The sequence below is a fragment of the Octopus bimaculoides genome, chromosome 8 (assembly GCF_046866305.1).
Source record: "Octopus bimaculoides isolate indiv1 chromosome 8, ASM4686630v1, whole genome shotgun sequence".
Classification (NCBI taxonomy): Eukaryota; Metazoa; Mollusca; class Cephalopoda; order Octopoda; family Octopodidae; genus Octopus; species Octopus bimaculoides.
In genome coordinates, this window is record NC_142935.1 from 29,519,909 (window position 1) to 29,535,636 (window position 15,728).

The 15,728-nt window shown below is 35.6% G+C and overlaps 1 protein-coding gene across 1 annotated transcript; it reads left to right on the top strand.

Annotated features, from left to right (window-relative positions):
• Positions 1-314: 314 nt before the first annotated feature.
• Positions 315-13,128, top strand: LOC106875484 (ragulator complex protein LAMTOR3-B). Its single transcript, XM_014923651.3, has 6 exons — positions 315-418; positions 3,484-3,518; positions 7,737-7,795; positions 7,987-8,120; positions 9,847-9,910; positions 12,832-13,128. The coding sequence occupies exons 1-6, from the start codon at positions 410-412 to the stop codon at positions 12,903-12,905; spliced, it is 375 nt and encodes a 124-aa protein (XP_014779137.1). The 5' UTR covers positions 315-409; the 3' UTR covers positions 12,906-13,128.
• Positions 13,129-15,728: the final 2,600 nt, after the last annotated feature.

The window sequence follows — 15,728 nt, forward strand, 5'->3', positions numbered from 1 at the left end:
TGCGTTAAAGGTTTTTTTCTCTCTTTTATCTGATGACTGAGAATAATAATTATTTACGTGTTTATTTCAGACAAGTTGTTCTAAAGTAATCAGGGACACCAGTTATTCTAGTGTTGTTGTTGATGATTGTTTTACTGGAGATCATCCGTGTATCAACAGTGACAATACAAACGAACACAATGCTTGAATGACTAGTACGAAAGTAAAACTGATACGCTAACAATATCGGCAGCACTTAGATGTTCAGCCAAAAAGGACGGGATAAAATATTAATTAAAAAACGAAGAAATAAAAAGGAAGTTACTGACGGAATCCCACGCGGCGGCACCCGTTGCTTGGTTGTCTCCCTTGGTTGTCAGCCGAGATTCTCGCGTGATTTCACCTCTCTTCTCTCACTCGAGCAGGAAATATGGCTGAGGTTGGTGTTTATGAAACCATTTCTTCTTACATTCGCCTTTCTTATATGTATAACTCTATTTTTTACCTGCACAATGTTCCCTTCGGATTTTTACTGTTGTTGTATTTCTAATGTTTGCTTTATTTATAGATTATTGAATTAAAGTTTTAAGAAATGCAAGATTGATTTATCCTGGGTTGACTAATTAAGCTCGTCTCCCCTAAAATACTGTCTTATTATTATTATTATTATTATTAATAATAATAATAATAATGGTTTATTTATTTAGAATTTCTTTTAAATTCCGTTTAGAAACGATAATCCTGTTTCGTTACAAACACTATATATATAAAGAGAGAGAAGGGTGGGGGGGTCAATATATCCAGGTTTCGAAACTAAATATTTGTTTTATTTATATATTTATTCACCGTTCGTAATAAACCCAATATTTGATATTTCCATCCAGATATTTCTTTTATAAAATTCACAAATAATAATGTTTTATAAGTTTCATAACTGACCGGAAAACGCACAATTTGCTTAGGTGGGTGTGTATCCACTAATTTCAAATAAACACGCACCTCCGTCTTCCTTCGTTTGTAGTGATTGGTTTGTTACTTCCAAATAACTTATTCTAATAATGTTCGATATTTCACATGAATTTCTTGAGAATTAGAATTTTTAATAAACAGATGTCATTCTGTTTATTGCGTTAGAGTGTTTTTGTAACTTCGTTTTTTGTTTTTAACCCTTTCCTTCCTGCTCTTCAACATCACATGATAATCCTAGTTACTACACAACATTCTCATATCATCCAATTAGTCCTCTACATTAAACTGTTTACTTAATATAGTGATATTTTTCACAGGGGCTTTCGCATTTTTATGTCAATAGTTACGTTTTACTCCAATTCATCGACCCTTTGGATATGTACTTAGTGAATGTTACCAATTACCGGTTCGTTTACCTTACCATTGTTTCGCTTTTCTCAAATATTACTACTCTAAACCCAAACCTCGTTCAGCTCTCTTTTTATTTTATTTTTTTGTAAATTGGAGAGAGAGAGAGGTGGAATTCACTAATAAAGAAAAAAGAAATTCGATTTAAATTACAACAGCTGGTCCGATAATGGAACAAAGGTGACAGTTTCAGTATTGTGAAAGTCATTTCTTGTAACATTAGTGTTCAGTTAGTTGTCAACTCTCTACTAATTATTGTGACGGAGCTAAAATCTGGTTGAAACCAAATTGATACTTTGCTCAGTATAATTTACTAAGCTTCATTAGTGAAGGCTTAACTATAGTATTATACGCAAAAGAGTGCAGAAAGGGGTGTGTTCTTATCTTGGTACCTTTGTTTGATTTAATAAGATTATATTTGAGTTGCTCTGCCCCTTACATTTTTATCAACCTTTAGGAAATATATATGTAATGGAGCTCAGTCATCAATGCTTAAATATAACGTAAAAGATAACATATAGTCATTTAGGTAACTGGCTTGAAGTTGCTAGCTATCCTACTCCATTATGGTCCATCATCGTGTTGTCTCCTCATTAACTTCACCCAGCACTACTACATTGGTCTCAGTGTCTCTGAGCTGGCTACCGGATCTCTTGTCATCTCCATTTGTGACTCACACCTCTCCATGTTAACTATGTTGGTCTACTGTCAACTCTTGCATTAACCACGTTGCTCAATCTTTTCTCTCTGGTATCCCCACTGTCCATATTTTTCCTACTGGTATTCAAGAGAAACGTTAACCTCGTTGATCTTACCAGCCTTGGATAGCTCGTGAAACTCGTGTGTGTGTGTGTATCTGTCTTGATATCATGTAATTGTTGTAAATGAGCATCACTGTCATACAAGTGATGTTGTTTATTTCCAGTCTTTCATGAGAAAACACGTTTCGCTACAGGAAACATTACCTTAGTTGGATATAGGTGAGATTCGGAGACAAGAAAGGATTCCAGCCATAAAAAATCTGCTTCTAAAAACTGTCTGACCCATACAAGTATAAAAAAAAAAATGAATGTCAAATGATGATAAATAGCATGTTTTTTTTCTGTTGTATTTTTTTTAATGTTTGGTTTAAAATCCACTCAGTACCTGTATTGAACTCACAAAATTTGAGACTGGAGAGGAATTAGACAACTTTGGTCTGTTGGATGTAAAAAACTTACATGAAAGGCTGAGTACAAGTGAGCTGAGACAGCAGTTAGACATTAATCCTTTTGAGAACATCCCTGGTTTCATGAAAGAAACTGCACTTCAAAGTGTTTATATTTAAGTTAAAACTGTTTGCAGATTAATGTAAGAATGAGTTCTGTGCCAAATGCCAGGAAAAATTTATTGATTTTCAAAATTAGTCAAAATATGCAAGCAATGTATTTCATTAGAATATACTGAGAAAAGGTTTAAAGGCACTGACTGGTGTATGTAAGAGAGAATTATTACAATCATCATCATCATCGTTTAACATCCATCTTCCATGCTAGCATGGGTTGTAAACTGAAAACAGATTATGTGTGATCATCATTGTCAACCTTCAGGCTCAAAGGTCCAACTACCTGGTTTCCATGTTTTGTAAGTCAGTGAGATCACAACATTCCTGCTAAACAGGATGCCAGTTCATTGCTGGGTTACTAATTAACAGCTGAGTGGTCTGGGGCAGCATGAAATGAAGAGTCTTGCTCAAGAACACAATGCACCTCCCAGTCCAAGAATCAAACCATGATCTTGCAATCACAAGTGCAACTCCCAAACCATGAGAAGTGCTTGGTGGAAAAATTATATCTTTGTGAGAGAAACACCAAAGCAGGTATGGGAAGAGATATTGAGAGATCAGGTCTTACAATTAGGGGCTTCACAGACAAAATGGCAAGGGATCAAAATGAATTGCAGCATATTGCTCTGCAAACATATCCAACCCATACTTGCATGAAAAACAGTTTCCTTTAATTTTGTTTTGTAACCATTAACTATTCCTTTAATTTTGTTTTGTAACCATTAAGATCAGGTTTCAAAATCTCTGATCTGAATGATGGAACTAGAAATATACATTTTTAATTTTGTTTCTTTTCTTTTCAGGAACTCAAAAGATATTTGATGCAACTAAAAAATTCGTAAGTATTTTATTGTTAATTCTTAGAAAATAACTGAAATTTTATTAATATCAAGTGATATATGTGTCAAAACTTAAGAAAAAAAATGACATTAAGGACACATTATTCTGTTTTATTAATTTGGGTGGTGAATTAAGGTGCCAAAATGTCCTGAGGACAAAATGTCTCCTGTCAAGTCAGCATTAAATATATGGCACTAAATAAGCAGGGTCATAATGGCTGCACCAAAACATCTTGGACTTGGGTAGTAAAGAAGAGACTAATGAAAGTCAGAGCACATCAGTGTGCAAGTATTGTGTTTGAGATACAGTTTAAAATGTGTAGTTGCTATTTCTGTACTGAATATATGAGCATTAATTTTGTGTGGAGACACACTTGGGCTCTGGAGAGAAGGTTTAGATCAATGTTTCTCAAAACAGAGGTGCACATCTCATTGGTGGGAGGCATGGCAATAATCTAATAAAAGGTGACGAGCTGGCAGAAACGTTAGCATGCCTGCCGAAATGCTTAGCGTTATTTCGTCTGTCTTTACGTTCTGAGTTCAAATTCTGCCGAGGTCAACTCTGCCTTTCATCCTTTCAGGATCGATAAATTAAGTACCAGTTGTGTACTAGGGTCAATTTGATCGAATGGCCCCCTTCCCAAAAAGTAGAAAAGAATAATTTTGTGAGTGTGGATTATTTCAGAATGAGGAATATGCAACAAGTGAATAAAACTACAACAAAGTTTTAATCAATATATATATATATATATATATATATATATATATATATATATATATATATATATATATATTCCTTATATATGGTAGAGGCACATAAGTTTTTTTGAAAATTGAAGTGGAGCATGATTCAAAAAAGATTGAGAAACATAGGTCTAGACCAGGGCTGGCCAACATGAGGCCCACAGGCCTCTTGCGGCCCACTTGATACTTTCTTTAAGTATTGTTTAATTTCAAAATAAAATTGTTTGTGTAAAACATTTGTTTCAAAATAAATTTAAAATTTATAAGTGGCAATAAAGCAATAGTCTACAATTTTATAATTTTAAACAAATGAAAAGTTTCTGATTCTGTAATTTGATTATGCATAAAGTATACAAGCGGCCCTCAAAAGACTTTCTGTGATTAAAGTGGCCTGCAGTGTAATTCGAGTTGGCCAGGCCTGGTCTAGACCAAGTATAGGCAACCTTCAATATCTGTGTATTGCGATTTCCGGGTTATTTCCCTTCATCAGCACAATAATTGTTCAGCTAGAGGTGGTGCTGCCAAATTCCCATTCGAAATATATAGTTTTCAATGTGACAACTAATCACTGATCTATAAATTAGAAAATTATTATTTGTAAATCTTACAACGAGAGCTATTTAGCAACCGTTATGTTGGGAGATAATCTTTACTCCAAAGTACTGTTGCTGAATATCTCTCATGAGATTTACAAATAGTGATTTTCTAACTTTTTTTCTATTGTTCTCAACTCTGGGCTGCTTTGAAGGAAGGGCTTCCTTTCCCAGATGTTGTTGTTGATGCTTCTGTAACTTTTTCTTTTTTCTCTGGGTAGTGGTGTTGGCCTTACACAAGTCTGCTTTTATCTCTGGGAAGTGGTGGTCCATATCAGACTGGCCTCTATCCTTTGACCTGTCCAGCCTGGAAGGCCCTACCAGCAGCTTGTGCTCTGCTGATATAGCTCTCAGGGTCATTGAGGTACAAAAGCCACCACACTGCAACACAAACTGGATCTTATGGAGGAATTACATGCAGAAAGAAGAGATTTTCATTGTTGCTTAGCTCAGGTCACCCAGCTTCCAATGAGTAGATCTAACATCAAAGGCATTCCAGCCATGACCCCCCCCCCCCGTTTTTTCCCCTTTTGTAACAGGCTTTGTGTATTTAGGACTGCATTATTTAATGTATCTTTCCTTTTGGTCAAAGATGTTAAGGTGTAAATTGGAGGAGAATTGGTTGCTACTCTGCATGAGTGGTGTGGGTGCATAGAAACGTCCTTGTTGGTTGGATAGAAAAGAATTATGAAGTTTGGTGGGAATAAGGTCACATTGTCTGACGGTGACCTGCAGATTTATTGGTTGGGGTTCATACTAAAAAGAATGGCCTTTATCACTTGCGTAACTGCTTGGAATGCATCAGAGGTGAAGCACATTTGCTTCCAGGTCAAGTCAGAATAGAATTAGGGTAGCTCCAAAAAGTGTCAGTGAGTTTAGAATCAAGGGTCACTGTTTATTAAGATAAGGTGAGGAGTCTTAACTTTGATTAAGCTATGACCAAACATTGCAATGGATTTAGAGATGGTGAGGGTAAGAAAAGGACCTTTTGTAAGTGATATAGAGATTAATGATGTTCAGAGAGTTGGTGTATCAATCAGGAATACAGGTAGGTTAGGATATTAATTGGAGCAGGTTGATCAGAAAGCAAAAGATCCAACCCCTGTGCCAACAGAATCGATGTGAGAGAAAGCAAAATGATGAAAGTGAAAGAGAAGAGAGAAGCAGAAGGTGGTAGTGGTGGAGGTGGGGTTAGAGTAAGTGGTAATCTTTATTGCATATGTCCAGATGGATGCAGATACAATTTCTTCATCAATTTACCTTCAACTACATTCTTGTTAGACTTCATTGTCAAGCTGTATTTATTTTTATGTATTATTTTTGGAGGAAAGGTGTATGTTATATGCCATCAAATATCGTATATCATTTTAATGTTCCTTATCAAAATATTATGGAACAAAATACTTTCACTGGCTTAGGTTATTTTTGATGAGTTCCAAAGGGAGACTGAAATACCATGATTTGGGGCAATTAATGGCAGCTTGTTGAATAGGGACAAGAAAAAATACTGATGTCGACATAGTAAAAGCTCTGGTCTACTGACTGACTGATCTGATGCCCCTGGATGATAGAGAATTAGTAAGACTCTTTTGGGTGAAACCTGAAAGAATTTTAAATATTTTGCCTCACTTACCCCATTGACAAGGATTTTAAAAAATCCTTTCAAACTTCACCCTTAAAGAGTCTTACCAATTTTCTGTCATCCAGGGACATTAGATCAGTCAGTAGACTAGAGCTCTTACAGTTATCAGCATTTTTTCATTTTTTTTTTTGTCCCTGGTCACCAAGCTGTTTCTATGCCCCATCATGGTAGTTTGCATATTCATGTGAGGTAAAGCTGTAGACATATTATGAAAGGTATGGTGTGAGATTTTGAGGCATATTATCATCTCTCTCTCTACTCTTGGTCGATGGGGGTCATCCCAAGTTAGCAGTCCCAGAAGCATCATTATGTGTAGATCCAACAAGGTCCTCCAGTATCTCCCCCACCCCATTGCTGGTGATCCTGTGCTAGCCCCTCTGCATCTTCCAAGGTGATGTTGTGCCCCTGGAAGTCTTCCTTAATTATGTCTAGCCATCTGGTGCGGGGCCTGATTCATCAGATTCATCTCAAAATATTATGAACTTGTAACAGCCTCCCATTTAACTTTTGTTGTTGTTTTTTTCTCCCTTTGAAAGAAGTCAAATAGACTGAAATTTTTATTCATGCTTTATATTTGTGATTGACAAGTACGAAGCATACAAAATAAAGGACTGTCATCCGAAAATATTTATTTAATGTTAGGAGATTAAAGGACTAACTTGAAATAAATTATCCAATGTGAAGAAAAAAGAAAATCTATTAGTTAATGACTAATATTTTTATTAGCTTGGCAAAAATGGAAGATGGCAAGCTGGAAAAAAATCACTACAGTGTTAGAAAAATATTTTAAGTCCAAATCCTGCTGAGGTTAACTTTTGCCTCTCATCATTTGGGGGTTTGATAAAATCTAGTGCCAGTCAAGTACTGAGATTGATATAATCAACAAAGACATTCCTCTCAAAATTGATGGTCTTATTACCTGAATTAGAAAGAAGTATTTTAGCAAGTATGAGAGACAAGTATGTTTCGATATTATTAAGACTTCATCAGCAATGCATACATTTTACCATATTTGTCAAATTACTGATAAAAGAATCACTAAATGTAAACTGGTTGGCAGTTTGTTTGTTTTTTTCCACAATTCCTGCATAAAATATATTAACTGGTGTTTTTTCATATGGATGGTATTTCTGAGTTATTTATTCTCTACAATTTACATGTCTCTATCAAATTTACTGTATAGATAACATCCTAGCTATATTGCTTACCTTAATAGCATCTGTTTCATTGTGTTTTAGTGTTGCTGGTCTCAATGCTATCATTATCACTGACAGAGATGGTGTCCCTGTTCTAAAAGGTATTCTTACTAAGTCTTTTCTCTTACATGTTTAACTATGCTTCTCCAATCTATAATCAACAATAAGAGATATATTTAAAAGCCAGCCTTATGCTACTTAAATGCATGTGTCAAAGTAAGTATAAAGCAGTCCATCATTAAATGCATATCAATTGTTTGGTTAACATGTTCTACATACTGTATAATTTTAGTTGCTGATGATAATGCTCCAGAATTGGTAATGAAACAGAACTTCCTCTCCACATTTGGCTTGGCCACAGAGCAAGCAGGCAAGTTAGGCTTATCTGAAAATAGATCCGTCATCAGTATGTACACAACGTGTCAAGTAAGTTGTCTTCCACTCCTGTTTTTAGTTACGATTCTCATGTTCAACTTCACAAGTTTATTCTTCTCATTTCGCAATAAAAACTCATTAAATTGTCTTCATTTTTTTCCCCCCTCTGGCAAACTTTGTGTTATGTTTCAAAAGTGAAATTGTCATCATTTCATTCATTTTCATCATTCCATGTTCACTTTGCAATGCTTGCATGGATCAGACAGTTTGTTGAGGCAGATTTTCTATGGCCAGATGCCCTTCCTGTTGCCAACACTCACCTGTTTCCAAGTAAGGTAGTATTTCCCCATGGCCAGACCTGCTTTTCATGGAAGACTGGAAATGAGCAACAGCACTTGTATGACGGTGATAATCATGTATAATCATCACACGATGTCTAGACAAGGCTACGGCACTCACATATACGTATACAACAGGCTTCTTTCAGTTTCCATCTACCAAATCCACTCACAAGGCTTTGGTCAGCCTGAGACTATAGTAGAAGGCACTTGCCCAAAGTGTCATGCACAGGGTGGGAACCTGAGACCACATGGTTAGAAAGCAAGATTCTCAACCATGTTTAAATGTTAGTAGTCTTAATATTTCAATATCTAAATTAACCCTTTCGTTACTTAGCCGGCCGAAAAATTTTTTGGTTCATAAGACTAACCCAGCTGTAGCCGGCCGAACGTACCCATTGTTATTTAAATGTATATTTGAACCCAAATCTCGTTAGTACATTCGTTAAAACACCTGATTTCACTTTGCAAACAGTTGAGTTATTGTCTCCGACTTTGTTTGACGTGATATTTGAACTTAGTGAATTTTGGAAGATTTTTTTCTACATTTTTTGTGGCGTTAATATTTTTCAACTTTGAAGATGGAGAGGAGTTTCATGCTATCAAGCAGTGATTCCGAATTTGAAGGTTTTTCAACAGAAGATATGGAGATATCGAAGAAAAGAATGAATGAGCTACAAAAGCACGTGATGAACGATAATGAATCGGATATTTCTGTATCCAAAACTGAAAGCAGCGACGGCGAGGATGATTTTACACCAGAATAGAGTAAAAACTTAAAAAAACGTTTTTATTAACAATTTTTCTGAGGAGACAGGGTCTACCCATAGTCTTTCTCAGGAAGTGAAACCTTTAGACTTCTTTTTCATGCTTGTTTGAAATGATTACTGCGGAAACAAACCGTTATGCAGAATGTAAACAAACCGGGAAAAAAAGATAGCTTGTGGTTTCCTGCAACTGTAAATGAAATACGGGCATTTTTTGCCATAAATATTATGGGTATTAGACAGTTACCCAGAATAACAAATTACTGGAGCGATCAGGAACCTTTTGGCGATGAATATATTTCCAGTATTATGAACGAGTACGATTCGTGAAGCTGAACCAATATTTACATGTGAGAGACACTAGCAGTACCCGAGTACGTGGAGAACTTTCAGACAAAAATTATGCAATAGAATTGATTAAGAACCCTTTCTTTAATTATGTTCAAAATATCACATTAATATGTTGATAAATAAAAAAGTTACAGGTGTTTAATGAGACTAGTCTAAATTCATGATTATTTTAGAATTTAATTGAAACTCATGAGGGGTGTATTTTGGTCAGAAATATAGTAACGAAAGGGTTAAATTTAATTGGAATTAACTTGAGTTTTGACAATCACTAAATTTCTTCTCAGAATGCAAAATTGACAAAGTTATATTTTTATTTTTCAGATTATCCAAATCAATCACCTTCCTTTTTTGATTACACTTGTTGCTTCTATAAATGCCAACACAGGTAGGTACCATCCACAATATATAAGTTTTATTTCACTGATTAGTTAACAATTTTGGTTACATGGAGTGAATTGCTTGTGTGAGCTCCTAAGCTTTGACTACAAATTTTTTTATACCATTATTCATGTAATTCAATTATCTTCTCTCCTGCTTAAATTTTAAAAGAAAATACTGTTTAAACTAATCTCTGAAAACCACTAATACATGTAACTTTGTTTATCACTCATTCATTCATCACCAATCAAGGATGGGACAACATGATACACTCAGTTGTGAACCATGTTACAGTTTGCTCTTTAACAACACAGGTTGGTGATCACGGATTCTACTTGTACCACAAAAATGCATCTCAGCAACCACCTACGGTGCTCAGCTACCCAGAATGCACTGTCCATTGCTTGTGTTTACGTGACTGCTGTGTGACTGCATCTTTTTTTATACAGATTTACATACTCATACCCATCAACATAGGACGAGTGAACAAAAAAAATACAAAGGCACCTGATCCTAACAAATAATGCAGACAAGTATATTCTCTACAGGAAAGGTAGAGATGGTCAAGAAAATACATAATGGTGGAAGCTTCACTGCTGTGGGCCATGGGTTTGGTGTCAATGAATCGTTCGTTCCATTTATAAAATGCATGGGGATGATTCACTTAACATTTTAACCAAACCTCCCCTTGATAAAACAATCATAGATGTAGTAAAGATTATTTGCCAACATAACATGGCAGTCCTGGTTTAGGATGAATGTTGCTGTAATTACAGCAACATTCGTCCTAAACCAGGACTGCCATGTTATGTTGGCAAATAATCTTTATTCCAAAGTACTGTTGCTGAATATCTCTCGTGAAAGTTAAAAATAGTAATTTTGTAATGATGGATGTATTAAAGCAACTTTTGATTGAGTGTAGATACTAGAGAGAATGCTTCTGATGGAAATTCCATAGATAAGATAATTTTTATTTCTACATAAATTACGTCATCATCATCATCTTATAATGTCCATTGTCCATGCTGGCATGGGTTGGACGGTTTGACCAGGACTGGAAGTTGAGGGGCTACGTCAGCCTCCATTCTGATTTGGCATGGTTTCTATGGCTAGATGCCCTTTCCTTCATCATTGATGTTTCTGCCTCTACTTTAACAAACCTGTTTGTAAAGAATATATACTGTATTGTTCTGTAATAGTCAAAATAGGGATGAATGTAAATTTTTGAGGCAGTCGGTTTAATAATTGTGTTTTTATCTTGTAGTAAACAATGTGTTAGATTAAAATAATCCAACAATAAGTATCTCAATATTTCTTTATTTTCCCCCAATCTAGGTGGAGCACATACTTACATATACAATGGGCTTCTTTCAGTTTCTGTCTATCAAATCCAATCACAAGGCTTTTGTTAGATGACACATGTCCAAGTTGTGATGCAGTAGGACTGAACCCAAGACAGTAAAGTTGAGAAGCAAGCTTCTTAACCAGCCATGCCTGTGCCTTTATGTTGTAAAATTATTGGTTCCTGACAAAAGGTTGTCTTGCTGCTTCTAGATAAATCCTCAGCAACACACACGTCATGTGACCGGTTGCAAGACTCAGTCTATAGACGATCACTAAGGGTGTAATAACCTGTAAAAGGAATCTGTAACTTGATAGTTTGTGACTAGTTATGAGGGGATTCATTCAAAGAGTTTTGTAGATTGTCATATCTTTTAAGGCTGTAAATAACTTGTGGCGAGTAAAGGTGTTTCTTCCGACAAAACCAATTCAAGATTTGGTAGTGCTATTTTCATTTTATTCTACTTTTCAAAATAGAATCTAAGTGAATACTGTCAAAATGAAACTCTGAAAAGCTAAGTTACCATTTTCTTAAATAAAAAATAAATGTTTGCATGGCATAGTCCATTGTTGGATAGGTTCATTTCTTGAATAACTATAAATTCCATTCTGCTAATAAGGGATTCACCAGTTTGATCTGAATCATGGCACATCAACAGAAACAAATTTTTGAAAAGGACTGTTGCAGTTCAGACGAATGCTGTTGCTTCACTTAGGAGTTTAGCATCAAACATTTTTTTTATTCGCGAATGATCTCACTACAATCTTTTGAGAGAGAGAGAGAGAGACTATTTTTTTGCAAAATCAAAAATCATTCTACTTTACCTCAGGTAAACTGAAGAATGTAGAATTTAATCGTCACTCTTTTTATAACAACATATAGCAGCATTTGTATCTGAGGTTAATTTTATGTTACATTTAAGGTTCAGTTCTGATCCGGCACCCGTACCAGTGGAGTGCTAACAGCACCATCCGAGCGGGCTCGCTTCCGTGCCAGTGGCACGTACAAAGCTCCATTTGAGCGCAATCATTTCCAGCTTCACCTTACTGGCACTCGTGCTGGTGGCATATGAACAAAACATTGGACTGACTCCTGTGCAGGTGGCACGTAAAAAACACCATTTGAGCGTGGTTGTTGCCAGTACCGCCAAACTGGCCCTCATGCCAGTGGCATGTAAAAAGCACCCACTACACTCTCGGAGTGGTTGGCGTTAGGAAGAGCATCCAGCTGTAGAAACTCTGCCAGATCAGATTGAAGCCTGATGTAGCCATCTGGTTCACCAGTCCCCAGTCAAATCGTCCAACCCATGCTAGCATGGAAAGCAGACGTTAAACAAAGATGATGAAGGATTATTGTTAATGTGGATGGCATTAAACTTTCACTGATATTGTTTGATGTTGTAACCATTGATATTAAATATTTCATTTACTGTATTTACTTGTGTATAAGTCACATCCTAAATTTTTTCAGTTAAAATCAAATATAAAATAGTGTAACAAACATACAAGTAAATACAGTATATTTTGTAATATCAAATGTACTGAAGATTTTATAACTTAGTGAATTTTATTTTTTATTTGTTGTAGGAATGCTTTTAAATGTCCCAAACGAAATGCAAGAAATTCTGAAAGATTTAGATGCTGTTTTAACTCTGGTTTGATGTGCAACTTGCTGGACCTCAACTGACATGACCTCTTGTTATATCAGTCCATCTTCTCTGTGTGCCACAAATCGGACAATACACATAACAAACTGTGATAAAATATCAGAGAAGAGATTTGGAACTGTCATTGATAGGAAAATATTCTATTGGCTGATTTTTGTTGGCTTTAAGTTTGATTCTTTTCATATCTAATATTGTAAATAAAATTGTGCTACATGAACGTCACAGTGTCAACCAAGTACTTAGACGGTTGCTCCTTCTCTAACAGCTCCCTTCTGGCTCCTTTTTTTTGTTAGCTGTTATTACCAATTTTTTTTTTCTGTTTTAACAGATCTATCACATAAGATGTATATCACCAGTGAGATTAAGGACAAAATGATGTCAGCTAGATGAAGAAACAGAACCATCAAGTAACACTTCTGTTCTATATTTCTTTTTATTTAGACTGATGTAGAAAAACAACTTTCCATCCAAGTTTTCATGGCTAACAATGTCAAAAGTGAAATCTAATGATTTAGTTTTAACAAAGCTTGTTTACTCGTTTTAAAAAAACTGTTCATTAGATTTATTATCTTAGTAATAACCAACTAGCAGCATAAAACACTTGTAACAGTGTTTTATTTTTTATCAAATGAATCTTGGTAAATTATCTTTTACATGAAATTGTCACCATTTTCATCCAGATGCATTTTATGCTGCAAAATACCATGGAGACAATCTTCCAGAGTTCATCAACTGTTTTCATTTGTTGGGCTATTTTAGAAACCCAGTGAAGTTCTAATGTGTCCATGGTTTAGACTATGATGCTCCAACTGCTGTTGATATTGTATACTTTGTAATATGTCTATATTTGGTTTCATTGTTGTATTTCCTTTATATTAAATTATTCATCTGTTACATCAATGAGGGTATTTACCCCTAAAACTCCTGACTTTCTATATTTTTCTTATGCCAACTCCTCACATTAATATATTCAGCTTTGGGTAATTGATTGCTGTGTTTCAGCTCTTACATTCTATATAAGAGATTAAAAGTTATTTTTTAATTAAGGTTGTTATTTTCTGTGATAGACTATTTCAGCTGATGTGATTTGTCTACATTTTTGTTCCTTATAGCAGACACTACCGGAATGAGAAATGTTTGCTTCCAATGACCAAATGAAAATTATTTACAGTATGTAAATTCCTTTTCATTAAAAACTATTTTTTATTCAAGCCCACAGAATGAGAGTAGTTAGATGTTGATTGGAGTAGCAGGGTTCCTATTTTAGTTCTAAATTTCTAGTCGCAGAGTGGTATGTTTGAAAAAAAAAAAAAAAGCCACGTTTCTGAAGCAATTGCTTCTCCATTTGGTTATTTTATAAATCCACACAGAGTTATGTGACTTACTTTAGTGAAAATACTTAAATTTCTGTTCATAAATGCAGAATAGGTTTCAAGCAAATTTTGGTGGTATTTTTAAAGATAATAGAAAAATAATTGTTCATTATCAATTCCAATCAGCTTTGCTTGAAAAAAAGAAGTATGACCTAGAAGTAGTTGAGCAAATGCTCTGAATTGATCCAAAGATGCCATGTGGCTGTTAGAACTTACCTATCTACAAGTTCCAGTGTGGAAAAACAAAAAACTAGTTCAACATCAATGTTAGGCTGGGTTGTTTACTCAGATTAGGATTCATCATTCCATCAGTGTTTTAATCATAGTCATTTTAAATGTTCAAAGCTTAAACTGTTGAAATTTATAAAGGTACAATGGTCATCATCATTTAATGTCCGTTGTCCATTCAGGTATAGGTTGGATGGTTTGACCAGGACTGGAAGACTCCAGTCTGATTTGGCATTGTTTCTACAGCTGGATGCTCTTTCTAACACCAACCACTTCTGAGAGTGTAATGAGTGCTTTTGGGTGCCATTTGCATGACACCAGTATCTGCCACAACTGCAATTTCACTTGGTTTGATGGGTTTTCTTATCAAGCATGACATAATACCAAAAGTCTTGATCATTGCCCAATAATTGAAAGGAGCTTTTCATATGCCACCAGCATAAATTACTTTGCTTTTGTGAGGGCCAATGCTCGAAAAGTCCTTCTTACGTGCCAGTTATGTGACACCAGCATCAGCCACGTCTACAATTTCATTTGGCTTGATGGGTCTTAAGCACAGCATATTGCCAAAGGTCTTGGTCACTAGTCATTACCTCTGTGAGGCCCAAAGTTTGAAGTTCATGCTTCCCTACCTTGTCCCATGACTTCCTGGGTCTATCTCTATCACAGGTTCCCTCCACAGAGATCAGCACTTCATTACACAGCTGTCCTTGTCCATCACATGACCATACCAGCACATTTGTCTCTCTTGCACACCACATCTTATGCCCAACTTTTGTCTCAAGATGCTTACACTGTCGTACATGCACACTGACTTCATTTCTTTCAAGCCTAAACATGTCCTCAGCTGTTACAACCCATAGCTGTTCACACACAAGCATCATACAATCTGTCTTTCATTCAGAGAGAGGCCCTTTGTTACCAGCAGAGGTAGGAGCTCTTTGAACTTTGTCCAGCCTATTCTTATTCTCATAGCTATGATCTCAGACCATCCACCTCTGCTTGGTTGCCTAGATAATGGAAGCTATCTCTAGCTTACTCCACTGGCATTTCATGTGTTAGGGTTGTGGTGTTGCCTATTGTAAGCAGAAATTGTACTACAAATATGAGGAGTAATTCAGTGACGCAGGGAAAGTGACTTTAATTCTAGTAACCTATCCAGAGAACAATTTATCTCTGTTTCGCAATATTAAGTAGAGATATGTAACAGCCAAAT